This window comes from Podarcis erhardii (assembly GCF_964252035.2).
Source record: "Podarcis erhardii genome assembly, chromosome: 14".
Taxonomy (NCBI): domain Eukaryota; kingdom Metazoa; phylum Chordata; class Lepidosauria; order Squamata; family Lacertidae; genus Podarcis; species Podarcis erhardii.
Window position 1 is genome coordinate 53,306,544 of NC_138503.1, and position 16,271 is coordinate 53,322,814.

Here is a 16,271-nt window from a genome sequence, read left to right on the forward strand (position 1 = left end):
CTCTCGCTACAAGCTTTGAAAATAGGATTTTCTGTCTCCCTTCCCTCTTGCGCTTATAAACAGGCCACTTCTGGGTAGTGAATGGCATTATACACCAGCAGAAGATGCATGCCACATCCACCTTAGAGGGCTGTAAATGAGCATGGAAAAGATCTGCCCCATTCGTAGCAGCATGGAGGGCTTCGCCAGTAGAATGTGGCACAGCCTCTATTTTATATTTTAACTTTTTCGTTTTGTAAAACAGTAAAAAAGAAACTGCAGATCCGAAAAGGGGAGGGGAGAATTCCCAAATACGGGTGGTTTCATATTAACCAACATAAATCAAAGCAGTGGAGAAATAATAGAATCATATAATTTTCTGAACTGGGAAGGTCAGGGTATAAATAAATTTATTATTGTTGTTGTTGTTGTTGAGTTGGAAGGGACCCCCCAGGGTCATCTAGTCCAACCCCTTGCAATGCAGGAATCACAGCTAAAGCATCCACGGCAAGTGCCCACCCAACCTCCAAGGAAGGTCTGTTGCAATGTCAGGCAGCTCTTACATCGAAACATTCTTCCTACATTTAGTAGGATTCTCCTTTCTTGCCATGTGAAGCCCTGGGTTCGAGTCCTACCCTCCAGAACAGGAGAAAACAAGTCTGCTCCATCTTCCATGTAGGAGCCCTTCAGCTCTCCAAAGAGGGCTCTCATATCACCTCTCTGCCTCCTCTTTTCCAGGTTGAACGCACCCCATCAATCGACAAAACGGAAAGGATTTCCAGCACCGAGGAGGAAGAGGGATGGGTGGAAATAATCCCATCTCTGCCAAAACACCTACGCATGTGCTCAAGCGCGCATGTCCTGTCCCCTGTTTTTGAGCAACCGAATGCATCTCCTACGCACCCATCTGGAGCGCCAGGTGTTGAAAGGGCAGCTCCGCACAGATTCTGGCTTGCATGGGGCTCCCCGCCTCTCTCGTCCCTCCGGAAGAAACACAATCTTTTAAATAAAGAACAACAACACAGGCACCTCTGCTAAAGGGAGGTTTGCTCGCAGGAAGGTTCGTTCATCTTCCCCGGACTGTGGTTGCCAGTTCATATGGCCAGGTATCCCACAAGGCCTTGGCAATTCCTGAAAATGGGAGCTCAGGTAAAAGAGGCAGGTGGTATGGCTATGTTTTACCCCTACTTCCCAGGAGGGGCTGGGCTTGTGGGATGTAATACATACGTAGCAGACAAATACAACATTCCTCGTTTTCCTAGAGTGGACATGCAAGGGGATGTTTGGTCCACTCAGTCGAAAACTTCCTGTTTCCTCCTGGAGCATCCTTCCTCTTGCATGTGACCAGAGGTAGGCGTGACCTTACCTGTGCAGGTAACAAAAGCACAAGGCACACAGCCCTCCTCCCTCCTTCTCCATCTTCCTTTCATCGTGTGAACTGCAGTGACTGCCAGTCTGCAGTCACTCCAATTAACCCCCCATATGGGGTAGATCCACATGTATATACTTTGTAACTAAGTCTGCCTTCAAGGATCCAACTGTGAACTGATGGTGTGAGTAAACTACTTTTATATACTTTACACAAGATTGTGCGTGTTTATTCTTTTAAGAGGGAAAGAAAGGATCTTACCAGGAATCTATATTGAGAAGCTTAAACAAGCCTGCAACCAGCTACCCGCTCTGCGTTCAAAGGGGGATGTTAAAACTCTGCTAAGTTATAGAGCTTGCTAGCACAAGTTAGGAAGGATATTAATAAACAGTATCTCCTCTCCTGCCTCCCTGAACATTCCCACACATATAATTGAATCTCTCTCCTTCTTTCGGTCAAAGAGAACAGGGCCTTTTTAGTGGTGGCTCCCTGTTTGTGGAATGCTCTCCTCGGAGAGGCTCACCTGGCACCATCACTGCACGTCCTCTTTAACCAGGAAGGATAAGAATGCAAGAAGAGCCTCCTGGATCAGGGCATTCGCCCATCTTGTCCAGTATCCTGTTCTCACTGTGGCCGACCAAATGCCCCAGCGCGAAACCAGCAAGCAGGATTCGACACAAGAGTAACTCTCCTCTCCTGAGGTTTCCAGCAACTGGGATTCAGAAAAATCGCTGCCTCTGACTGTGGAAGCCGAGCAGAGCCATTCTGGCTAGCAGCCCTCAATAGCTCTCTCCTTCTCCATGAATTTGTCCAATCCTCTTTTCAAGCCATCCAAGTTGGTGGCCATCTCTGGTCTCCTGCAACAGGGAGTTCCATAGTTCAGCTATGTGGACGATGGGCTTTCTTTTCCCTATTCTGAATCTTACAACATTCAACTTCATTGGATATCCACGAGTTCTGGTGTTATGAGAGAGGGGCAAAAACCTTTCTCCATACCATGTCTAATTTTATAGTAGTATGACTCATGCAACACGTTGGCGACGAATATACACACAATAATTACCAAAATAATCATCCATTCTTTATCAATCTTCTGAGAAAAATACAAAGTCTTGTGCAAAGCCACATAAACTTGCGAACTACCCAGTCTAAGATGAACTTATAATGTCTGATTTCAATAGATGTTTCAAATGCTTAATTCAGTCTTTTGTTTTCTTTATCTTTTTAGGTAAGTTCATGAAGATACCAACAAAAGGTAAGTTCGGTGTTGTTCACAATACTGAGAGATGCTAGTGAAGTTGTCTAATTTTATAAGCTCCTGTCATGTCACAGTCCACACACCCTTCTTCCCCAGAACACACCTTTGCTCTCCAGTGAAACACCCATTTAGAAGCCGCCTCGAGGCCAAAGTAACAGACTACAACACAAACCCCGAATGTCTCCCTGAGGGCAGAGAAGTTATCTAAATGACCAAACACCCACACTTTAAGCGACCTTGCAGAAAGCACAGCCACTGGCTAAAATTTTGTTTTGTGCAGGTCCCTTTCTTTTAAAAAAGAAGAGGTAGAGGAAGCAATCCTACTTAATTGGTTAATAGGAGTCAGCTTAAAGTTCAAAGTCGGTGTGTCGTTCCAAAATCCTGAAAGCAAGGAGAAAGTTGATCAAATGATAACAATAAACCCCAATTCTGCTGCAAGGGAGATGTGATCAGAGCTGCGCCGACGAGTCCACCCTCCCGTGACCCACTTACACTCAACAAGTGTTAAAGTGGCAAAGAAGTGTAATTCATACTCGGCTGGGCATCCTTGGGTCACGCAAAACAAATGTAACCCATACCTCCAAGGTGGCAAAAGCCAGGAGGAGGAAACAAGCGGAAAAACGGCTGGTGAGAGGCAGTAAGATAATCCCCGGACGGGAACCTGATCACTTCATGCCAGTCGCATAACTGACACTGCCTGCCATTTACGTCACAGCTGAATTTGGGACCACGGTCCAGGAGTAAATCCATAATCCACCGTCAGAGAGGAATGTGGCAAACATCACGGTTACAAACGTGGGAGCTTCAAGGCAGCTGAGCTGAGGCTGTTGGCCTCTTAAGTGCATGTTGGGGGGGGCTGCATTCTTGCTGGCTTTGTCACCAACCAACCCCCCCCCCTTACCACTTCCACTCCCTAGTCGACCCCCTCCTATTGGGGCCAGTCAACCCATGAGCAGTGCCGGGGTTACGTATAAGCTAAACAAGCTATAGCTTAGGGCCCACTCTCTTGGGGGCCCCCAAAAAATTTAAAGGGGGGAAAAACTGGATGGACATTTCCAAAATATAAGATAAAAATACAAATAAAGTAAAACCTACATACAGAAACAGTGTAGGCTCCTGTGATGTAAGTAAGGGGCCCCACCTGCTAGCCTGCTCCCTCAAATATCATTGGTTTGCTCCTTTCTATATATAGGGCACAAGGAGAAGGGGACGAAGAAGGATGAGATGGTTGGACAGTGTTCTCAAAGCTACCAGCATGAGTTTGACTAAACTGCGGGAGGCAGTGGAAGACAGGAGTGTCTAGTGTGCTCTGGTCCAGGGGGTCACGAAGAGTCAGACACAACTAAACGACTAAACAACAACAACAACAATATATAGGGTGCCTACATTCTGCATGGACTGGTTGCACAGCAACATGTGCAAATGGCTTTAGATACCTATTAGGTCCATAAATTACCATATATTCAACACAAAAAACAGTGACAATTTGTTGTTGGCAAAGGACAGCTGGACATATAAAAGGCCCCATTACCTTCAGGAGTTTAAGGCCTCATCAAACCTATATCCGGCCCTGCCCATGAGACATAGTGAGGCAGTTGCCTCAGGTGGCAGGCTGGGGACAGCTGAAAGGGGTGGCCTCCTTTGCTTGTTGCTCTCCTCTTCCTCCTCCCTGGCCTCTTTCCCCCTCGCTGCCTTCAGTGCTCCTCTGGGCTGCCTCCAGTCGCCGCCATCGGTGGTGAGGGAAGTGTGGCATAAGTGGCGGCAGCGGCAGGGGGGACACCATTAACTGTTTTCCCTCAAGCAGCAAAATTTCCTGGCCCATCCCTGCCTCCTATCGGACCTCACCTTACAGCTCACCCAAATCACACCCCCTGCTCCCCTCCGCATATCACCTGTGTCTCATCAATGCAACTGTTTCGGCCTCAGCTGCAGAGGGTGAGGAGAAGGGATGGAGCAGCATTAGGGCAGGATAGATGCTGGTGAGCTGGCTTGTCCTGTCCTGGCTGTTTCTCCGCAGCTCACCTGGGCTGCCCACCCCCTAGACTGCTCACCTAGGCTGCCCACTTGCTTGTTCACTTGCCTGGCTGCCTGCCTGGGTCTGCTCACCTGCTCTTCTGGGGCCCCTGCCCTGCCTGCCTTCTGCCCCATCTCCATCTCCCTCCTCATCGCCCTGCACTGCTGCTGCTCTTGCTGTGGTTTGCAGCAGCCCCTGTTGGCAGCAATGTGAATTGCAGTGTGATGACATCCTTACATTATTATTATATAGCAATATCTCTACAGTATTTTGTTCTGCAGTTTGTTTGAAAGTCGCACACAGCCAAACTGAATGTCAAAATAGAGGCAGTTACAGTTGACACTCATTCTTTGTTATCACCTATGTTGCAAATTTTGGAGGCCCTCATGCCTTTTGCTGCAAAAGCGAGAGGTGTGTACGGAAGATCGGTGAGGAATCCCTACACCCCCCAAGCTTGACTGCTGCTACCCAGAGGTGTGGTGCTCCAATCACACACCGTGGCACCATCATTTTAGTCCTGGGAGGCCTATACGCAGCCTGGCACCACTTCAGCTTTCTCACTCTAGCGGCATTCGCCTGGTGACCTGGTTATAATCCACTTGGCTGCACCTTTACAGTAGGCATAGAACAAGTCCAGAGAATTGAGTCCAGAGGCTCACAGGAAACCTGGTCGGGTCAAGTTTTCAGGTCACTCATACCAATGCCAGCCAAGAATAACCTGACCCCGTTTAACCCCAAAGCTCCCTCTGCCTTAATCGGGAGATAAGCTTCGTCAGAGGCCACCAAGTTACATGATCTGGACAAACAGACGCTTTTACTTGTTCCTCAACTGCCCCCATTTCCCAGAGACAGACAGACGCATTTTCTGCTCCCTCTCCCTGGAAAGCAGAGCTGCACTTTCCAAGTTGCAAGTAGTCACAATTCCATTTTATGCTGCCCTAGTCAGCTCTTGTGGGTCCAGTTCTGGACAGTGTGGATTTTGAGAAGGAGGTAGATGAAGGGGAACAGACTCAAGAAGTGAAAACAAATCATAAAAAGAGCCTGCTGGATCAAGTCAACAGTCCATCTAGTCCAGCATCCTCTTATGGCCAAACAGATGCCCTAGTGGGAAATGAACAAGCAGGGCTTGAGTTCAAGAGCACTGTCTCACCTCCCTCAGTCTCCAGCAACTGGTTGCTGAGGTATATCCTGAACTGCTGCTAATATATTGTATCTATATATAGATTAATACTGAATAGAATGTTAACCAGCCCAAGGCCCGGTTGAAGAACCTCCCTGGAGAGAGTGTTCCACAAATGGGGAGCCACTGCAGAAAAGGCCCTGTTCTCGTGTTGCCACTCTCCGGACCTCCTGCGGAGGACACACACGAAGAAGGGCCTCAGATGGTATCACAGAGTCAGCATATGGGGAGAGACAGCCCTTGAGGTGTGTGGCCCTGAGCCATTTAAGGCTTTGAACTGGGCCCAGAAACTGACTGGCAGCCAGTGCGGTTGGGCCAGGATGGATGTAAACCATCTTGCCTCAGTTAGCAACCCGGCTGCCAAATTCTGCACCAGCTGAACCGTCTTCAGAAGCAGACCCACATGTGTTGCAGTAATCTAACCTAGAGGTTAGCAGGACATAGACAACAGAAGTAAAACTATTTATCTCTGTCCAGAGAGGGGTGCAGCTGGTGCACCTCCGAGGCCACCTGTGCCTCAGGCGGCAGCATAGAGGTACCCTCAAGCTATGTACCCACTCCTTCAGAGGTAACCAGGGAACCAGAGGTTACAGGGAACCAGGCAGAGGACCTTCTTGGTGGTGGTGCCCGCCCTGTGGAACGCCCTCCCATCAGATGTTAAAGAGATAAACAAAACAGGACACACACACACCCAGTTAAAAAGGTCATAAAGTAAGGTAAAGGGACCCCTGACCGTTAGGTCCAGTCACGGACGACTCTGGGGTTGCGCACTCGTCTCACATTTGTCCGCAGTTTGTCCACAGACAGCTTCTGGGTCATGTGGTCAGCATGACTAAGCCACTTCTGGTGAACCAGAGCAGCGCACGGAAACGCCGTTTACCTTCCCGCTGGAGTGGTACCTATTTATCTATTTGTAAGATGAAGTGCTTTCGAACTGCTAGGTTGACAGGAGCAGGGACCAAACAATGGGAGCCAACCCCATTGCGGGGATTCGAACCGCCGACCTTCTGATTGGCAAGCCCAAGAGGCTCAGTGGTTTAGACCACAGTGCCACCCGCATCACTACCCTAAGGAGTCTCAAAGCGGCTAACAATCTCCTTTCCCTTCTTCCCCCACAACAAACACTCTGTGAGGTGAGTGGGGCTGAGAGACTTCAGAGAAGTGTGACTGGCCCAAGGTCACCCAGCAGCTGCATGTGGAGGAGTGGGGAGGCGAACCCGGTTCACCAGATTACGAGTCCACCGCTCTTAACCACTACACCACACTGGCTCTGTGTGTGTGTGTGTGTGTGTGTGTGTGTGTGTGAGAGAGAGAGAGAGAGAGAGAGAGAGAGAGAGAGAGAGAGAGGTGCAAATCTCTGATTGCAAACTACTTCACTGGATCCCCCATAATATGCACATGCATTTCCTCCCCCAGCAATCACTTGAATACAGAGTTTTTTCCAGGCCGGGAACTGCAGTGTAAAATAGGAATGTAACTACTTGCAACTCGGAAACTGCACTTCAAAGCTGGGAGGAACCAGCTAAATATTTCTTCCACTCCTGAAAGGGGATTATCCAGAAACCAGGGCAGCTGCCAAGGTTCATATTTCAGCACCTGTTCAGCTGCCCTCTTCAAGCAACAGAGGAGCGGCAAGGATGGTTGCCAGACCTTTGGGCCTGACCCAAAGTCTCCAAGTTTGCCTGACCCCTTACAGGGAGGGCTCGAATCTCTGGGAGGGCAAGAGTGCCTTCCATCATCATCAAATAATTAAGAAGACTGTGCATGCAGCTTGCAAACTCCAGTCCAGCAGGATCTGGCTGCAAATTATAGCATAGGCGCTCGGGGTGGGGGTACCAGCCCTGCCCTGCTCCCAATTAACTTCCGTCTCCAGGACGCATCCCTGTGAGATCAGGGTCTGCCCCTAGCTCTCAGGTTTGGGCCCTGAAGTCTCAGAGTCTGGGATGCTCCCAAACTGGCAGATCTGACTGCAAGAGGCTGGAAAAGGAGCAGTGACGTTTTCCCACTCCTGCTGGGAGCAAACTTGTCATGGGCCAAGAGTCAACCTGGCCTGAAGAGGGAAAGACAGAGTGACTCCACCTGCAGCTCACCAGCCTTCAATGACAGGGAGGAAATGGGAAACAACTGGCTTCAGTCTTCCGAAACAGAGCTCTCAGCATCAGTCAGATGCTGGAATCAATGTCTGTGGTTCCTGGTCTCACCTTGCTGTTTCCTCTTCTCCATTTGGACCTTTGGCTTCATGATCATTGGATTCCCTGACCGCCTGACTACGGAGGTTGCCGTATGCCTGACCCTCAGAGCAGACTTGACTTCGGATACGGACTCTGCCAAGCCTGTCTCAGAGACTGTCATCTTCTGCTTGTTTGGCCTCACACTCCACCGAGCTCTGAATACCGTTGCTCAACAATGGGACTCCGACAAAACTGGGCAACTGACCAGGAAAGAGCAGGCACTGCTGACCATGGCAAAGATGGAGCATGGGGGCCACCTTGCCTCAGCTCTGGAGCAGGCACTAGGGTGACCAGCGGCTGAGGACTAGGGCAGGGTGGTTAGCTTGCAGTTGCCTCATAATGATATTTTTTTAAAAAATGATTCCTTCACTACAGAGGGTTGGACTAGATGGCCCTTGGGGTCCCTTCCAACACACACACACACACACACACACACACACACACACACACACACACTCTCACACTCACACTCACACTCACACTCACACACATTCTCTCTCTCTCACACACACAATTTTTATTTCTTTTCCATATAATATTATGCATTAACCTTTATATCATTGCAAGTTATACATTTTCCAATTATAATCACACTCATTTCAGAATGGCTCGAAATTTAAATAATATAGAAAGATAGAAAATTTCTCATTACAAGTCTTCAGACAACCCTGCTAGCGATGTTAATTGCTTACAATAATCTTTCAAATATCGCATGAACTCTTAATGATTCTGTAAGTTCATGCAAAGTTACTTGCCACAAGTCGTATGATGAAACAACTTCCAAGGGGTGTGTGGAAGACACCCCACCCCATAGGGAACCATCGGGGGGCTGCCTGGATAATCAATCACATTTCTGGCTATTGAATCGCAGTTCGCCAGCTGCAAAGCACCGTAGAGAAAATGCAATTTAGCACCATGAGGTTCTCCCTGGAACAGTGGCGTAGCGTGGGTTGTCAGCACCCGGGGCAAGGCAAGTAAATTGCGCCCCCTAACCCGTGAATTTGCGCACCCTAACCCTAACCCCCAGATGTTGTGCCCGGTGCGGCCGGCCCCCCCTGCACCCCCCACGCTACGCCACTGGAAGCAGCCTGTGCTCAGAAAAGGGAGATTTGGGGATTGAGCTAAACAAGTGGAAATGAAGAATCCTGGATCTTTTGTGGGGTGGGTGCAAGATTTCTGAGATCTGGGCTTCTGGGATCTAGTTTGTTTTTCACCAGAAGTCTTGACATCCAGCAACCGGAGCGCCAAACTTAAAATTATGTAATTCTGAGCCCAGGAATTTGTTGCAATGAATGCCAGGACCAAACAGAGCTCACAGTCCTTTCTCATGTAAGATCACACCTGGTGAAGCCCTGCCCTGCAGGTTTCTATACTTGCAAGGAAGGGTGGGTATGTCATTGTTTGAAAACTGAGTCAGAAATCTGCGTGGGTCTATCTCGGGCGCCTCAAATCACTTTCTGTTCAACTGCGGTGCAGGAGTCCAGGAAGTGCAACAACTTCCTGCTCCATGAAAGCTACACTTACTTAACCGAAATTCTCTTTTCTCCTACGTGAGACCAAAACCTGCTGGATCAGCCCAAAGGACCCTTCTGTTTCCCAAGGCAGGGAGTGATCAGCAGGGCATCTCTTCTCTTCAGGGGTGGAGAGGGCAGTTTGCCGAGTGAGGCTTGTGGCCACCCTCCCAGCTACTATCCACAGTTTCTAAGCCACGTGAGACATCTCTGCTAGCCACAGAGATTGTGTCACATCTGCACACCCAAAACCCCAGCAGAGCAATCTGGCAGACATGCCCCACTGTGCCCCGGAAGGACCAGGTGCGCAGCCTGGGAGTCATTTTGGACTCACAGCTGTCCATGGAGGCGCAGGTCAATTCGGTGTCCAGGGCAGCTGTCTACCAGCTCCATGTGGTATGCAGGATGAGACCCTCCCTGCGGGCTGTCTTCCCAGAGTGATGCATGCTCTAGTTATCTCCCGCTTGGACTACTGCAATGCGCTCTACGTGGGGCTTGGACTACTGCAATGCGCTCTACGTGGGGCTACCTTTGAAGGTGACCCAGAAACTACAACTAATCCAGAATGCGGCAGCTAGACAGGTGACTGGGAGTGGCCGCCAGAACCACATAACACTGGTCCTGAGAGATCTGCATTGTCTCCCAGTACGTTTCCGAGCACAATTCAAAGTGTTGGTGCTGACCTTGAAAGCCCTAAACGGACTCAGTCCAGTATACCTGAAGGAGTGTCTCCACCTGCATCGTTCTGCCTGGACACTGAGGTCCAGCGCCAAGGGCCTTCTGGTGGTTCCCTCCCTGTGAGAAGTGAGGTTACAGGGAACCAGGCAGAGGGCCTTCTCGGTAGTGGTGCCTGCCCTGTGGAACGCCCTCCCAGCAGATGTCAAGGCAATAAACAACTATTTTACTTTTAAAAGACCACTGAAGGCGACCCTGTTTAGGGAAGTTTTTAATGTCTGATGCTGTATTGTTTTTAATGTTCAGTTGGAAGCCACCCAGAGTGGCTGGGGAAACGCAGCCAGATGGGCGGGGTATAAATAATATATTATTATTATTATTATTATTATTATTATTATTATTATTATTATTATAGCATTCAGGCTCACCAGTCACACAAATGATGGCTACTATGAGCCCAAGTGTTTCCCCCAATGAACATGCAAACAGCACCTACAGGATCCGGCCAACGGCCCATCTACTGCAGCATCACTGAAGGTTTCTATGGAGAGGTTGGATGGTCTTGGATGCTTTAGTTGAGATTCCTGCATGGCGGTGGGTGGACTAGATGACTCTCGGGATCCCTTCCAACTCTATGATTTTATGAACCTGTGGCCAATCAGATGGCCCAGTGAGAAACCCACAAGCAGGAGCTGAGATCAACAGCCCTCTCCCCACCTGTGGTTTCCCCCAGCTGGTATTTGAAAACATTGCTGCTTCCAGGGCATAGCCATAGCAAGCAGTCATTGATAGCTTTACCCTCCTCCATGTCTAACTCTCTTTTAAATCCATCCTAGTTCATCACTGCTTCCTGCAGCAAGGAGTTCCAAAGTTTAACACTGTGCTGCATGAAAAGGGGCTTTCTTTTTATCTGTCCTTCCAACTTTCGGCTTCATTGAATGCCTATGAGTTCCAGTGTTATATGGGGGGGGGGCTTTTCTCTATCCATTTTCTCCATGTTAGGCAAATTTTTTTTAATAAACTTTCATTATGCCACATCTGACTCATCTCTACAGATGTACATGGAGGATGAAGCAGGCTTTTTCTCTGTCGCTCCAGAGGACAGGCCTAGAGCCGAGAGGCAGAAATCGATGGGAGGCAGATTTTAGCTAAACACCGGGGGGGGGGGGCACTTGCGAATGGCAAGTACTGTTTAGGGAAGCCCTGTTTAGGGAAGTTTTTAATGTTTCATGTTTTATCACTTTATTATTATTATTATTATTATTATTATTATTATTACAGTGGTACCTTGGGTTACAGACGCTTCAGGTTACAGACTCCGCTAACCCAGAAATAGTACCTCGGGTTAAGAACTTTGCTTCAGGATGAGAACAAAAATCGTGCGGCGGCAGTGGGAGGCCCCATTAGCTAAAGTGGTACCTTGGGTTAAGAACAGTTTCAGGTTAACAATGGACCTCCAGAATGAATTAAGTTTTTAACCTGAGGTACCAACTGTATTAATATTAATATTCTGTTTGGAGCCGCCCAGAATGGCTGGGGAAACCCAGCCAGATGGGCGGGGTATAAATATTATATTATATTATATTATTATTATTATTATTATTATTATTACTACTGTTTGATGGTGGAAAGGCCTTGCCTTGGGAGGTGATCAGCTCTGCTTTGCTGGCTGCTTTTAAGGAGATGTTGGATGCCGTGCCTAGCAACACTCCCCGTTACAGAACTATTAAAAGTTGCAGAAGCGCTGCAACCCCCAAACACACACACTTAACCAGAGCTGCGGGGGCGGGCGAGGCTAGCTGGGTTTTTTGCCCCAGTGAAGCCTCTAGAGGGGCACTGCTGAGGCTCCCAGCCTGTGTGTGTATGTATGCGAATACAGTACAGGTGGAGGGTATGTCAAACTGGGTCTTTGACCCGGTTGAAATAAAGCCTAGTTTCACCCCTGACTTAGCATCATAATAATAATAAAACGTAAGAAATTGAGGAGAGGGTGACTTACTTCTGAGCAAAGATTCTTGGGATTGCAAGAAAGAGAGACCTCACCGAGAAGTCAAAGCTAAGACCGCATTTCTCCCTTACAGGGGAGCCAGCGCCTTGCACCTAGCAGGGCTTACTCCCGAGGAGACGTTTACCTGGCGTATCTGGTCTTCTGGAAATCCAGGAGGCTGGACACAAACATCTTTTTAATTCCATCAGAATCCAGCTTGGGCGATGTTGGAAGAGGAGGAGGAGGAGGAGGAGGGCGGCCCAGAGCAGGAGTGGTGGAGGAGGCGATAGGGAGAGACCCCCGTCCTCGGATCCTCGGTGTCCCGCGAGGGGGTCCCGGGTGGTCCCAGCCACGAAGAGGCAGCCTCCCTCCGGAGCAGGCAGCCCAAGGAACTTCATCCGCTCCTCTGCCTGAGCTGGTCGGGAGCAAAAAATGAATGCCCCCCACAAATGAAATCTCACTTCTTCGCGTCTCCCAAAGCCAGGCAGGCGATATTGATTTTCAGAGGGGGTTTAATTTTTTATAATTAAAAAAAGAGGAGGAAGGAGGGCAGAAATCCTGGCCATTCTGGGTCCCTCTCTCCGGCAGCCCTGTTGCGCAGGGGGGGAGAAGCAGCCGGCAGGCACCCCGTCTGGAGAGGCTCAGGAGCTAAAGAGCGCATCCAACAGGCAGAGTTGGAGCGAGGAGGAGGCGAGCGAAGGAGCCGCGCGCTGAGTCGTGATCGCGAAATAACAAGATGATTAGCGCTCTGGAGGAGGGAAGAGAGGGAGGAGGAGGAGGAGGAGAGAGGGAGGGAGGAAGGATAGATAGATGGATGGATGGATGGATGGATGGAGGGGAGATGGAGGGGAGGGAGGGAAGGAGGGAAGGAAGGAGGGACCCCCGGGGCTCCAAGTGGCCGGAGCAACCGGTCCCCAAGCCGCCTGTTGGATCCCAATCGGCATGAGCAAGGGAGCTATAAATAAAGGCAGCCCCGGTGATATAGTGCGCGCCCGCGGATCAAATAGCAGCGGATTTGGATTAAAAAGGGCAGAGCCGAACTGCGCGCGCTGGCAGCTCGTCCGACTGTACAGCTGAAAGCGCAGGGCTTTGCCCCGCCTCGCCAAGAATCCTGGGAACCATGGTTTGTTAAGGGTGTTGGAAGTTCTAGTTTGGGGGGAGCGGGTCCTTACTCCCAATATCCTTAACAAGCCACAGTTCCCAGGATTCTCTGGGGGATACTCCCCCCAGAACTACAACTCCCAGTATCTCCAACAAACTGCACTACCCAGGATTCTCTCGAGAGAAGCTGTGTTGTTGTTTAGTCGTTTAGTCGTGTCCGACTCTTTGTGACACCCTGGACCAGGCCCTCCTGTTTTCCACTGCCTCCCGCAGTTTGGTCAAACTCATGCTGGCGGCTTCGAGAACACTGTCCCACCATCTCGTCGTCTGTTGTCCCCTTCTCCTTGTGCCCTCCATCTTTCCCAACATCAGGGTCTTTCCCAGGGAGTCTTCTCTTCTCATGAGGTGGCCAAAGTCTTGGAGCCTCAGCTTCAGGATCTGTCCTTCCAGTGAGCACTCAGGGCTGATTTCCTTCAGAATGGATACATTTGATCTTCTTGCAGTCCATGGGACTCTCAAGAGTCTCCTCCAGCACCAGAATTCAAAAGCATCAATTCTTTGGCGATCAGCTTTCTTTATGGTCCAGCTCTCACTTCCATACATCACTACTGGGAAAACCATAGCTTGAACCATACGGGCCTTTGGCAAGGTGATGTCTCTGCCTTGGTGTGCCTTAAATGTAGAGTGAGTGTCTGCTTTTAAAGCACACGGGTCCCCCCCCCCCCAAATAATAATCTTGGAAAATGTGGCTTGTTGGGGATGTTGGGAGTTGTAGTTCTGTGGAAGCTACCTACAGTCCCTAACTCACTGGGGGTTTGAGACGCATCAGCTACCCTCACCTGTCAAAACCAACCCAAATTGTTTATCTGGGTGTGGCAGCTGTCACATGCTGACAGCTTCTAGGAGCCACAGGTGAGAGCTGAGCGCAGGTTGGAGACCAAAGGCGGACAGACTACCCCAGTAGGAGCATGATGTGTCCCCCACCAGAGATGGCACCCCTCTTTCTGAACACCAGTGGCTGGAAGCCACAGCAGGCGAGAGTTGCTCTCGTGCTCGAATTTTGCATGCTGGTTTCCCACAAGCAACTGTTTATATATATATATTAAATACATATATATATTAACAATTTAAATGTAACAAATTATCAAAGCAAATCATCTTCATTATTTCCCCCCATTATTCCCCCCCCTTCCACCTCCTCTACAAACCCTCCCTCCCCCCTCTAAGACTTCCTTCAGCTCCTCTCTCTGATTTCTCAACCTATATTAATTTCTGCATATTGTAAAATTGTACACATCCTTATATTATCTGTCTACTATGTTAACCCTCAACAAATTTGTGTATGTTTATTCAAAACCTGCCAAGGAGTCCAGTTCATTTTGTTGTCTTTTAAAATAATTTGTAAAAGGCGAAAGATTTATACGATCTGAGGTGAAACCAGAAACTAAAGATGACCAAAAGACGGCAAAGACTATTAAAAAGACGGCAAAGCGGACTGGTGAAGGACTATGGCCTAGATGTGGGAGCTCCAGGATGACGGTAGACATTGATGGACATTGGGAACGCAACCGGGAAAGGGGGGAGGGAAATTTGGAATCCAAAGGGTGTTAAATTACATTTTGTTCTTTTTTCTATTTTTTTTTATTCTAATCTGTATTGCATATTAAAGAGGGGAACTCGTGGAAGGGAACAGGTCGATTTTAGGGGATGGGAAAATATTTTTAAATTGGGTCAATGATAATAATTTTAAAACTTGGGGCAAGAATTTGTTGAATTTATTTGAAAGAATTGGAATTCAAGAGGGGGAGGGGAGGGGAAGTCCTGGAAAGATGCCAATGAAAATAAGGTTTTAAATTTGGATGTTTTTCTTTTTCTGTTATATTTGAAAATCCTTAATAAATATTATTTAAAAAAATAAATAATTTGTAAAAGGCTCCCGGTCTTCTTTCAAGTCACAGTTGTCCTTGTCTTGTAATGTGCATGTCAATTCCACCAGTTCTGCGTAGTTCATCAATTTCTCTTGCCACTGTTATTTCATCGGGGTTTCCTCATTTTTCCATCCTTGTGCGATCAAGACTCTTGCCGCTGCCCACAAGCACTGTTCAGCCACTGTGAGAACAGGATGCTGGACTAGATGGGCCATGGGCCTGATCCAGCAGGACCTTCTTGTGTTCTTATGGAGTGGATCATTTTGGCCTAATGATCTGGGCTGTCCAACGGGGGACCACAGACTGCTTTGGGAGGTGGCAACGGAGATATGGAAGTAGGAGCTGGATAGCTGTCTCTCGGGGGTGGAGGAGTTGCAAGGCCTCTTCGCAACTCTCTGAAATTCTGGCTGTTCTGGATTTGGCATGGCTTTCACTGATGTGGACAATGCATCAGAAAGCCTTAAAAGGCTTGTGCAGCATGCATGCATTGATTGTTTATTTACCATCGTCAAACGTGCATCTTTTAAATGTTATTAGTATTAGAGCAGCTGGGGCAACCCAGCCAGGTTGGTGGGGTATAAATAATAAAATTATTACTGCTATTACTAGTAGTAGTAGTAGTAGTAGTACATTTACCGTATTTTTTGCTGTATAAGACGCACCAGACCATAAGACGCACCTAGTTTTTGGAGGAGGAAAACAAGGAAAAAAATATTCTGAATCCCAGAAGCCAGAACAGCAAGAGGGATCGCTGCGCAGCGCTCCCTCTTGCTGTTCTGGCTTCTGGGATAGCTGCACAGCCTGCATTCACTCCATAAGACGCACACACATTTCCCCGTACTTTTTAGGAGGGAAAAAGTGCGTCTTATAGAGCGAAAAATACGGTATATACTGCCTTTCCTCCAAGGGAACATGGGGCCTAGTGTATGGTTACCAGGCGTCCCCGTTTCCCGGGGACAGTCCCCAGATTCACAAATCTGTCCCCGGACAAAATCCGTCCCCAGAATGTCCCCAGATTTCATTTAATGTCCCCGGATT

At 48.7% G+C, this 16,271-nt stretch overlaps 1 protein-coding gene across 2 annotated transcripts in view; it reads right to left on the reverse strand.

Moving 5' to 3' along the window:
* MMD2 (monocyte to macrophage differentiation associated 2) overlaps positions 1-12,528 on the reverse strand; it is a 39,941-nt gene extending 27,413 nt beyond the window's left edge. Inside the window, exon 1 of one of the 2 annotated variants that reach the window (XM_081840059.1) lies at positions 12,350-12,528. In XM_081840059.1, coding sequence (XP_081696185.1) covers positions 12,350-12,396 — 47 coding nt within the window. In that variant the 5' untranslated portion in view covers positions 12,397-12,528. Of the gene's footprint in view, positions 1-10,709; positions 10,860-12,349 lie in introns of those variants that run through there. The other variant, XM_081840058.1, reaches the window with a different exon arrangement.
* Positions 12,529-16,271: the final 3,743 nt, after the last annotated feature.